The 12,207-nt window shown below is 37.9% G+C and overlaps 1 protein-coding gene across 3 annotated transcripts in view; it reads left to right on the plus strand.

Annotated features, from left to right (window-relative positions):
• Positions 1 to 12,207, plus strand: part of SBF2 (SET binding factor 2) — a 467,005-nt gene that overhangs the window by 428,577 nt on the left and 26,221 nt on the right. For 2 of the 3 annotated variants that reach the window (XM_025848643.2, XM_025848644.2), the window contains 4 exons: positions 5,283 to 5,467; positions 8,728 to 8,904; positions 11,212 to 11,313; positions 12,016 to 12,201. In XM_025848643.2, coding sequence (XP_025704428.1) covers positions 5,283 to 5,467; positions 8,728 to 8,904; positions 11,212 to 11,313; positions 12,016 to 12,201 — 650 coding nt within the window. Of the gene's footprint in view, positions 1 to 3,860; positions 3,936 to 5,282; positions 5,468 to 8,727; positions 8,905 to 11,211; positions 11,314 to 12,015; positions 12,202 to 12,207 lie in introns of all 3 variants that reach the window. The other variant, XM_073882924.1, reaches the window with a different exon arrangement.

Below are 12,207 nucleotides of genomic sequence, written 5' to 3' on the forward strand. Positions count from 1 at the left end.
GCTTCCTTTGTCTCTTCGAACAGTATCATCCTCTTCACATAGAGTAGCAGGAATGGACTGGGGCAAGCAAGTTTGGGAAGTCTTAGAAGATTCCTTATTAACATGACTGTCACAGGCAGACACACACTCAGACAGGCCAGGGCAAGACAAGGTGTAGACACTTGCACACCCTGTAAATAGTTCATTTCCTTGTACCTCCCCTCAGTGAGAGTCTCTTCATTTTTCCAGATAGCTAGGCACACTTCTCCAGAAGTTCTTCATCTATCCTGTGTGGGAAGAGCCTCCTATCTCTAAATCTTCCTCTTAACCTTCTCCTTTTTTCCTCTTCTCTGTATTTTTGCTGTCTTTTCATTTCTTTCATTGTCATAATCTTGGGTCCTGGTTTTCTTCTTAGGTTATTTTCACCATGTGCCTTTCTCACTCATGATGAGCCAGAGTTTATATTAACCCCCACCTTCTCCATCACCCTTTTTTCAGTCAGGGCAATCACTTTGCATTCTGTGTGCCTGTTGATGAGTTCCTAAGGCAGGGGAAGCAACCTCTTTACACAAGAACTAGTTAAGAAAAAGTGAAGATGTGAATAAAGCACGTTGCTTTTCATTTGAAAGTAAAATCACTTTTGAGCCCTATGCAGAAAGCACATATACTTATAACTTGGATAAATTATTTTGTTGACTAGAAAAATGTCATGAAAGGGGCATCTGGGTGGCTCAGTCAGTTAAGTGTCCAACTCTTGATTTCAGCTCAGGTCTCGGTCTCAGGGTTGTCAGTTCAAGCCCTGCCTGGTGTGGAGCCCACTTTAAATTGATTAATTAATTTTAAAAAAGAAAATCGGTTCTGCCTCTTAAATACAAAAATATAATAATAGTTCAATGTATTTGAGAAGTAGCCACATGGAGGCAGCCTTTTAATTTTTCATCCTTTATATTTCCATGGCCCTTTAAGTTTCTCTACATGTGATAGTTTATCCTTATAATAATCTCTAGGATACATATTTTGAGAGGCTCTGAGAAATGAAGTGACTTGGCCAAGATCACTTAGCAACTAGCATAACTGGTACTGGGATTGGTTCAGTCCGTTTCATTGTAGCCATAACTGAATATAGCGTGTACCTCATGCACTGTGCTAGGCATAAGGCCACCTTGATAAATTCAGTCCCATCCCCACATCCAACCCAAGCATCTCTTTCCTCTTTTCCTTTGGCCTGAACAGAATGGAGGGAACAATACCCATACTTAGGAAACACTCATGTTTTAAACAGCAGTGCATCCCCATTGGTGGGATGGGCTGTACCACTTCTTCCCTGAAGCAATCCGCTTGGCCAAACCCTGCTGGATGGTTCCAGGGCCACATGGTTGCTTACATGACAAGACACTAAGAGTTTGATTCAGACCACAGTGCTACCACTTAATGTGTGATCATTAAGCAATTTAGGAAACCTCTTAATGCTCAGTGTCCTCGTCTATAAAGCACAGATAATAAATAGTATCTAACTTTAGAGTAGTTATGAGGAATAAATGAAATAATAAATGTAAAGCACTTAACTTATTAACTGGTTCATAATAGGAACTCAGTCAATGTTAGTTCCATGATTGTTGTGGTGGTTATTAGTTATAGTTGCCTAATACTCCACTGAACTGGGAGAAAAGTCTACATTTGCATTTAAATTACCTTAAACCAGGTTGCTCCTCACAGGCCTAAGGCAAGAAGGTAGAAGACATCTGCTCTAGGTTTAGGCCAACAACTTACAAACTTTTTTTATCGTGATTCATAGTTAAAAATATATTTTATATTACATTATAGAAGTATATCAGGTAACACTAAGTCACAATGCAAAATGTATATATACTAAAACAGAAGTTTCATGAAACAGTATTTATCTGTACCACATGCAGTGTACATAGTATTTTCAAATTCTAATCTATTTCACTTCTTTAAAAATACCAACTTGACCTACTAAAGTGATTACAAAACCACTAAGGGGGGGTGTAATGCCTTTGGTTAACATGACTGCCAGATGGGATTACAGTCCTCAAAGCCCTCTGCTGGCCCCATATTAGTACAGGCCATGTGCTCATGTTGATTTTCAGCTATGTGATGAACACTTGGCAGTTTTTCATTAATGAGCCTCTATTTGGGGAAGTGCTTATTTTTTTTTATTAGTTAATACCCCTCTTTTCATTCTCTCGGGGCAAATAATCAAGAGTTGAAGATACAGTAGAAGGACCACGACAACTCCAAATGTATCAATTTTCAAAAGAAAATAATCAACAACTGTTTTTAGTACCTACATGTTAGGCTCCCAGCATGAATACAACAATAAATATTTAGGTCCCTACCCTTTGGAGCACAAAATCTAGTAGAATAAAATGTGCAAAATAATCACAGTACAGTGTGATCACAGTTCAAATAGAGCTGTCTACAACCCTGGGGACAGTGAGGAATGCTTTTCAGAGGAGTTCACATTGTTCCTGGATCTTGAGGGATAAGGAGTTTATCAGGTAAAGAAATGTGAGAATCAGTTCCAGGCAAAGGAACTAACATACAAAAGTGGTAGATGTTCAGGGAACAGTATCTCAGAATCAGGAACCAACCAGTCAAACTTCACCATAAGCATTTAGGGTCCCATATTCCTTTAGGAAATCTCAAAACCTTAGCAGAGAGGAGAGGAGCTGGCCAGCACACAGGAGGCCTTGTGCCTTTACCATGTTGTCCCATGGTCTTTGTTCTATCTTGCAATAGAATTCCTTGTGTGCAATCAGCCAGTGCCTCCGCAACCCTTAGCTTTCTGAATTCCTTTGGCCACTAAAGCCATTAATGCCCTTCATTTTTTCTAAAGGAGTGAGGCAGAAATGAAAAAATGCTACTAATGATTTTTCTTTTATCAAACTATGTCATATGCAGTTTTGCAATATATAGCTTAATAATACTGCTGTTAACATTTTCAATCCTGAATAAATGCAAAATCATTTTCCCTAATTGACTTGAGCAGTTCCTTTGCTCAGGCAATAATAGAACTGTGACCTGCCGCTCACTGCTGTTGTCACCACCAGTTGAAGTTTGCCACAGTCACGGAGCACTGTTTTTCTGTCGGGGGAAAAAAACAATATTACTCAAATTACAAAAGTATTATCTCTAATACTGCCTATCATTTTGGTGCAAGTAGGGATTTTAGGAGAAGTCATTACTTCAGTCATCACAAGCTATATTTTTTAGTGGCGTTGGGGATTGTCACAGGATCATGAATTCTTGCTGCTCATACCATCTATTAAAAATAAACATAATTTCAAAAGGAAAAGGAAAAAAAGATAGTGTGGCAAGGCTTGATGCTGTACTGCAAAAACATGCCCTTAGTTATTCCAAATGGTTACAAGAGCTTCATTCTTGATGTGATGACCTTGCTCAAAGAACAAACGTGTGGAACAACACGTAGCATTTGCCAATCCATCAACCTCCTTAAATACTAGGGCCAATGCATTCCTAACGTTTACACCCCGCCCCCAATTCCTTAATTTTATTATATAAATTTGTTTCTCACCAAATGACAATTTTCAAAAGCTTATTATTCCATTTGGTATAATTTGTTCGTGGCACTCTGCTGTGCTGTCCATTTCATTGTGCTTATAATATATATAATCAGGTGCTGACATTTCATTTAACAGGCGCTCAGTTCATCTTTTTTGTGTGACTGTGCAGCTTTTTGTTAATCATATTTTCTACTTTTATTATATTTACATTTTCCCCCTATGTTAACTTAATTTCAAAAATTAAATAACCTATTCTTCTCTTACTCAATTTGCTCTGATGTTTGCTGCTATCTACATTTCATTCCTCCTTCTGTCTTTAATCTCACTTACCAGTGCATGGGTACAGAGATAAATGTTTTACTCAGTCAAATCCCAAATCTTCAACTAAGGGAAGAGTCCATAATCAAGGTACTGTATTATCTGTCCTGATGTGTCACTCTTTTTAACCATCTTCATATGAAAGCATATTTGTTACAAGTGACTTTTTTCACATTTGTTTGTCAAATTATGTCCTTTATTTTCATCCACATTCTGAATTTGCTCTGTGACTCCATTTATAAACACTTCCCATAATATCTAAGACGAACTCATAGGTTATGTAGAAAGATTCATCCATGTTAAGCAGAAATCACCTACAAAACCTTTTCTTGGGAACTGGTCTCCTAACTCTATAAATGCTTATAAAGAGCAAAGCAGATGAGACAAACATTATGGTGACTTTCGGTCACCTAGAAACATGGATTAATTTAACATTTGGCAAATATTAAATAAAGCTTCTCAAAGAGCCTTTCTAAATCTAGAGAAGAAACTTCACTTTAGGGAAGCAGTGGCAGTGTCCTCTACCCCAATGACCCCATCACCAGCATGAACACCATATGGACCTTTCTAAGGGGCTCTGTTGTTTTGAAGGTACTACAGTGTTAGTCAAAGTTTGAGGCTTAATATTTGCCTTTGTGTTTAGATATTGAATATTTAGTATTCACTTGCATGTGGAAATTCTTGATTTCTCTAATTTATATAAGGTCAATTTATAACATGAGATTCTTCTAGCAGCTTAGCTTTGGCCTTTCCCTTAGAAGACATCTGCTTTTGACTGAAATTTTAAATAAAGCCTCCTAAGTATCAGTGAAATGCACATTACTAAATTTATAACTTCTTACTATTTTTCATGGATACTGGGACAAAAAGATGAGAATATAATATTTGCTGGTTTAAAATTATGTCATTTTGGCATGACACACAAATATTAATTCTAAATCCAGCCTCCGATTTTAGTAGGTATAGTAAAGTTCTAATTTATTACTTAATGTACATTTCTTGTTGTGTTGACTGGCTAAAGCAGGGAGGTGTTCCTTACACTTTTCATGAAACCCTGAGAAACTGAGTCACTCCGTGTTATCTTGTTGCCTTCTGCCCACATTTTTTTGTTTCCCTGTGTCATGCACTCTTTCTATTTACGATCTCAGCATTCATTTATAAACACTGACTTTACATCAAAAGGCAAAAATAGGATTGACTTGGGTGACTTCTTAGATCCCTCCAACCCTAAGATTGTGTGATTTGGAAATGCTGTATTGAATAATGCTTATATGTTGCAAAAGTAAACTACAAATGACCAATATGATCCATGATTACTTAGATGAATTAATTTGCTATTACCTCTAAAACTGTATCTACAGAGCATGCATCTTTTTCCCTGTTCAGTGGCATTCCCACATCAGATCATCTCACTCAATTATTTTGGCTTTTGTGAAGGTGTATGGGCAAGTCTTCGCTCTAGCACTCGCCTGATCAGCTCTCCAACATCTTTCATTGATGTTGGTGCCCGGCTGGCAGGCAGGGACCACTCGACCTCCTTTAGTAACAGCACCTACCTGCAAAACCAGCTCTCGAAACGCCAAGCAGCCCTTTATATATTTGGTGAAAAGTCGCAACTAAGGGTAAGATTTCTTTTTCTCACTTGGAAGCTTTATGGGTAGACGAAGGCAGTTTATAAAACTTATCTCAAACCAGCTTTTCTAGAAATTTCGTTTTACAGCATAGAGTCTTAACCTGGAGTTAATAATCAATCTCGAAAATTTTTTTAGCTCATATATATGTATGTATGTATTTCTAAATATACTTTAAAAAATCAAACATCAGGAATATTAGGAACTGTACCTACAAAAAAGAAATAAGGCTCATTCAGGCTGTGTTTTTCCATTGTCTTAGTTCAGCTTCCATAGGAATCTGTACCCTTGGCAAAACAGATCCCTATTGATAAAGAAAGTTACAGGAAGGTCGGAGAGTGAAAAGAAGACTATGGCACTGCATATGGAGACGAGGGAAGGCCAAGACTTTTCTAAGTTTAACTTTTTAAAAACTTTGTAGGGCTATGTATACAGAGACACATGTCCTAAGGCAAGTCAGAAATTTCAAACTATTAGATGCTAATCAACTTTATTCTTACTTTTGAATGATTATACTGAAGAGCTGAAGACTATGCTCAGGTCCTATAAATTGTAAAGATAGTCTCTACCTCCAAAAGCAACTATTCCTCGGGTTTGTTTTAGCAATTCATACATTACAAAATAAATTTCATTACCACTGATAGGTTTGTGGGAAATAAAAGTATTTGTTAATTCAGAAATCCCCTCAAAGTTTAGCCCAGTGCTCCAGTCAGCACTGGACAATCTAGACAGACCTTCAGTTGAACTGTGGAGCTGGGGCTGTGAGCAGGATCCCACACGCTTGCTTCTCAAGATGCCAGTGACTGAGTCATCTCTTCTCTGGCAAGCTGGCTTTGCTCGCTCTTCTCCCACTGCCAGGCCTGCTGCAATCACTTAGTCACAACCTTTAGGGTAGAGGGCATGAAACTGCTGGGTAATGCTCCATTTTTAAGTATGCACACGTGTCTTCTGATACAGCAGAAAACTTTATATCCAGAAAATAGTTGGAACACTTTTCAACAGTAACCCAGGGCTGCCTGTCCAGCCTCTTTGGCACCAGTATCTTTCCCAGAGCACAGACTTTCCACACTTCAGCACACCACTAATTCATGACCTGAATCACTCTCCAAGCTTTGTCTCCTAAATTCTCACCTCTGCCATTGCCTTTGCACGTCAGTCCTCAGACGAGCTGTGTGATCATGCATATATGAGTAAGAAGGACTGACTCCTTGCGACTCTTCCTTTTTCTCCCTCCCTCCCTTTCCCCCATCGCTCTCCTTCCTTCTTTCTTTTTCTTTCTTTTATCCATAAAGTATTTTATTTTAAAAACATAATTCTACCATCCCGGCACAGTAATTATTAGGATTTCTGTATATTCCATTCAGGCTTTCCTTTTTATTTATTCAACTGTATCTGTGGAGTGTAGGTCCTTATCTGTCTGATGTGTGCCACATTCTGGCTAGCACAGTGCTGTCTAGCTGCAACCCAACACTTTCTACTCCCCACAAAGGAGACATACAGGAAAGTAAGTAAGTAGAGAATGACCAGTTCTAAATAATTTTGAATTACCCTTATTTACCTTTTTCAATTTACATACTTTAATACCTTATAGTTAGAAACAAATTCCTTATGACCTAGGATGTGTCAACACGGTGGTTGATAGTTCCTGGTTCATAAGATAAGCATACATAGCTCATGTACAGTTGAGAAATGGAAAGGAACCTGGTTTTCCTGGAAAGTAAACTATATTTTATCTATTATAAGTTTAAAAAAAAACTAACAGATAAGAACTTATCTCAAGAACATGTTTCCATGTTGTCTAATAGTCTTCATAATTACTTTAATCACTACATGGCATCCCATATTGTTGGATTTTTACATCTGTCTTCTATATGTAAAATTGCAGTCACATTTACAAGCATATAGTTTTTTATTTTTTTATTGAGATACAATTCAGTGGCATTTTGTTTCTACATTTTAGATTATTTCTTTAGGGTAGCTTCCTTTTTAAAAGAGGAATTATTAAGACGAAGAAGCTTCTTTTCTTTTTTTGAAACTTTTTTTCTTAATACATATTAAAAATGCTATTTTAAAAAAAGAATTGTTTGCTTTTTAGTTTAAAACTTTAATATACCTTTTTAAAAATACTCTAAAATAACCAATATAAAACATGAAACAGACCCTATGCATAAGTCCTTAGCAACAGTTTTAATTGTGATAAAATACAAATAACACAAATTTACCATATTAATGTGTACAGTTCAGTAGTGTTAACATTCGCGTTGTTATACGCCCAATCTCCAGAAAGCAGTTTTACTCTCAGAAAAGCAAATAATCCAATAGAGTAATTTTGGCAGAATGTGAAGAAAGCACAGAGAAATGTGAGAAAACTAATTCATTCTTTGAAACGAAAAGGTTGAGAACTTTTAAATCTTCAGAACTAGGCAACTAGATTATCAAAACAAAATAGACCAAAGGACCATCAGTTTAGCATTTTTAAATTACAAATACAACCTCGTGTGGAATAAATTTCATATGGATTAAAAATGTAAATGATAAAAGTATTCAAATAAATAGAGATTGATACATGTGTCATACTGAGTGGAAAAAATATGTCCCAAAGCTAGAAATCACAAAACCTTTCAGATTTTACTATATATAAAATTTTGTATTATTACCTTTAAAAGAGTAACTACAATGTTAGGGCAGTCTTAGGGTAGTGAGATAGTGATTTTTATTTCCTTTTCAGTGTTTATCTCTACCTTTTTTTTTCAATGACTATGTTTCACTTGCATAATAAGAAACAAGTATGTGTATGTCTACAAACTTTAATTTGTAGAGTTCTGGAACCTCAACAGTATATTACCTTTTCATTACCGTGTATATCTTGGGGAGACTTAGTTTACAGTTTTGGATTAATCGTGCTGTCCATGTGTCATTGGTTCCTCTTTAGACTTCCAGGCTCATGGCCTTATAATTGGCTTATATATGGTGTTATAAATTCCATCAGGTTCCAGCCTACCAGTAGTCTCTCCAAATTCTCAGAATGACAGCAAGCCAAGTCAAACCACAAGACCTTACAAATGGCTCTTTCCAGTAATATTGACACATTAGCTGCATAAGATTGACTTTCTTGACTTTCTTGACCTCTGCAACCTCTGTAGCTACTTGACCTCAACTAACTGTACATCATTAAGTATTGCCCTGTTAAAAACAGTGCTCTTTTACCTACAGCACTTCATCTGCCTAATTCTCTTCATCTTTACCCGCAGAACTTCAAGCTAGAATTTGCTTTAAATTGTGAGTTTGTTCCTGTTGAATTTCATGACATCCGACAAGTTAAAGCCAGTTTTAAAAAACTGATGAGGGCTTGTGTCCCAAGCACCATCCCTACTGACTCAGAAGTGACCTTCCTGAAAGCCCTGGGAGACTCTGAGTGGTTCCCACAGGTAATGTCTGGAGCAGCTCATCTTATAACTCAAGGAAAGAGAAGTCCAATTGGATAAACAGAATTGATATTTGAGGGGTAAAAATATTGTGTTCCCCCACTACCTGACCCTCTCCCCTTCTTGTATGCCCTCCATAAAGGTTTTCCAGTTCCAGGAAACCATGTGATCTATTTGATGGGTCTAGAATTCTTCATCCCTGGGCTTTCATCTCTCTATCATTGAAAACTTGGTCTTCATAGGATGCTAAAGAGGAGGTCTTTATTGTTAGATGGAAACTTTGATATGCAATAAATTTAATCAACAAGTATTTATAGGACTGCTGCTCTGTTGTCAGCAAAGTGAGGATCCAGGACAGAACGTGATTTCTAGATGACTCCAAGAGCCTTTCCCTCTTACTTTCTCACCTCTCATGTGTCTCTGCCTTTTCCATGTGTCTAGATTTTAGATTCACCCTCAGACTAGCCACCAAGGTCATTGAATGCCCTAAAGCCTCCTTAAGGTTTAGGAAAAACTGCATATCCTTTCTTCAGCTCAGTCAAGCTTGGGATGTTTTTAATTAAACTCTTATTGAGAAATTAAGGAGAAGTAGATATGCCAGCACACATAACCCTCATTTCTTCCAAACCACAGAAGAAAGGTATTTATGACATGCATGTTTTAGACACTGATGCAGACATTTGGCCAAATGCATCTCTGCGGTATACCCTTCAGCCTTGTCTTTAGGCCACTGATGCTATGCCCATTGTGCCTTTGCCCCCTGTAGCAGTTCCCAGCCCCTCTCATCCCCTGTTCCTATCTGCCTCCAAGCTTCCTGCCTCTCTTAAGGAGGAAAAAGAGTTGTTTTCCATGAGCCAGGAAATAATGGGAGTACCCAGGGCAGTGACTATTCTCAAGATACTTAAACTATTAAAAAAAAAAAAAAAAAAACAGCCACATATACAATTAGCTATAAATCTAGATCAGGATATGTTAATACCTATTATGGCAGTTCAGGATACTTTTGAATACCCATGGAAGGAGCTGATCAAAACTCCATTCCGTCCCTAAGCTATGAGCCTCAGCCCCAAACTCTTCCCACCACCCAACAGATCTGTCTGTTCTGGTACATTGTGTGTTCTGCTTCTTACTCCAAAGTGGGTCCGTACCAGAAGTTGGTGACTAAAAACAGTGGAAAATATTGCCCCGCTTGGGATATTGGCATTTTCAAAGTTAACTTAGAGCAAATGCTAAGCCCAAGAGAATTCAGGCCTGGTAATGGCTGTGTTATAGAACAGTGAGTGAGAAGCTTCCCATTGCTGGAGAGGATATGTGCCTTGTTCCTGGGTTTAAAATAGCCCAGCTCTGTTTAAAATATGGGGACGGGGGTTATTTTGTTTTATGTTAGTTGATGGATTCATTCTACAAATTATATCAAATGATGCTTAAAATATAGTTTTAAACTATAATACACAATTGGTTTTGAATCTGTATGCTTCATTAGGGACTTGAATCTGTTGACTTGGCTTAAAAAGCTGAGCACAAATAGAAGTTTTCTTCCCATTGAATACTCAGTGCAGACAAATAAGAGTGTCTTTTTTAAAAGATAAAATTCATTTGTCATAAAATTCAGCCCTTTAAAGTGTACAATTCAGTGCTTTTTAGTATTTTCACAGAGTTGTGCAACCATCCTCCTATCTAATTACAGGAAAATTAAGAGTATCTGAAGTAGAATTGACTACATCATAGAAAAACACATTTTAAGTCCAGTAACTGTGTTGGTAGGGCCACTTAGACCCTCAGTCTCTTCCACTCTTTGGAATTCCATAGCTCTTCTACTTGGGGGGGATCATGTACGGCCAGTTTATTTCATTGTCCGTTATTTGAACACATTGTTTTAAAATATGTCTACTTTTGGGGGCACCTGGGTGGCTCAGTCGTTAAGCGTCTGCCTTCGGCTCAGGTCATGATCCCAGGGTCCTGGGATCGAGCCCCCATCGGTCTCCCTGCTCAGCAGGAGACCTGCTTCTCCCTCTCCCACTCTCCCTGCTTGTGTTCCCTCTGTCTCTCTGTCTCTCTCTCTCCATCAAATGAATAAATAAAATCTTTTAAAAAAATAAAATAGAATAAAATATGTCTACTTTTAAATCATGTCATTATTTCATCTTGATTTTGACAAAGAACTTTAAGCATATAAAACTCATTGTGGTTCTTTTGTCCAAATACTTTATCCCTAACTTGTTTCGTTATCTACGGTTGATAATGAGCCTGTCTGTTTGTGGTGCTCAGAAAATGCCTGGTCTAATTGTGGCCTCCTTTCCTGTCTCCTAGCTTCACAGGATAATGCAGCTGGCTGTGGTTGTATCAGAAGTACTTGAGAATGGTTCCTCAGTTTTGGTCTGTTTGGAGGAAGGCTGGGACATCACTGCACAAGTAAACTATTAAAACATAGTTTTATATAGTTTTAGATTTATATTTAAATTCCGTTGTTTTTAAATTCTGCAGATGAATCTTTTGTATAATGACTAATGTGTTTATAGATAGAGAAAGTCCTATGTTAAAAACCACTTAGTATCCATCAGAGAGCTCTGTGCCCTGAGCTTCCAGGCACTACATAAGCTGGAGCTCTGGCCCAGGGCATCAGGCTCTCACATGACAGATACACCATGCGAGCATACAAATGGAGCCCTTGATCAGAGGGTAGGACATGGACCATCCTTCTTGGGTTTTGTCAGTCTTTTCCTTGGCTTTCAATAAGCCCCTCCTTTACCAACTCCAGAGTGAAAAAAGGAAAGTGTAAATATAAACTAGGTAAGATGTTCATCTATACCTGCCAAAAAGTAGATAATAGGTTTGAACCGATCCTCTAGCCGTATTAATTAACTTGTAGGAGAGGGCTGCAGACAGCACACTGTTGGGGTAAAGATTAAAATCGTAAGTCCCTGAAAGAAAACATGTAGCCAAAATGAATTTGAGGTTTCGTTTTTACTGTGGAAAGTTTGCAGAATTAATCTGATTGGCTGTCCTGGGGCAGTTAGTGAACAAATTTGCTTATTCAGGTGACTTTGCCTGCCTTAGTAACAAAATTTTTTCGGGACTGAAAGTAATGAAGTATCCATCCTGCTTGTGCCTTAGGTGACATCCCTGGTTCAGTTACTCAGTGATCCCTTTTATAGGACACTTGAAGGCTTCCGGATGTTGGTCGAAAAAGAATGGCTCTCTTTTGGTCATAAATTCAGTCAGCGGAGCAGCTTGACCCTCAACTGTCAGGGTAGTGGTTTTACTCCAGTCTTCCTGCAGTTCTTAGACTGTGTACACCAGGTAAGT

This window comes from Callorhinus ursinus, unplaced genomic scaffold (assembly GCF_003265705.2).
Source record: "Callorhinus ursinus isolate GAN/ISIS: 27379988/994484 unplaced genomic scaffold, GSC_fseal_2.0 scaffold49, whole genome shotgun sequence".
NCBI classification, from domain to species: Eukaryota; Metazoa; Chordata; class Mammalia; order Carnivora; family Otariidae; genus Callorhinus; species Callorhinus ursinus.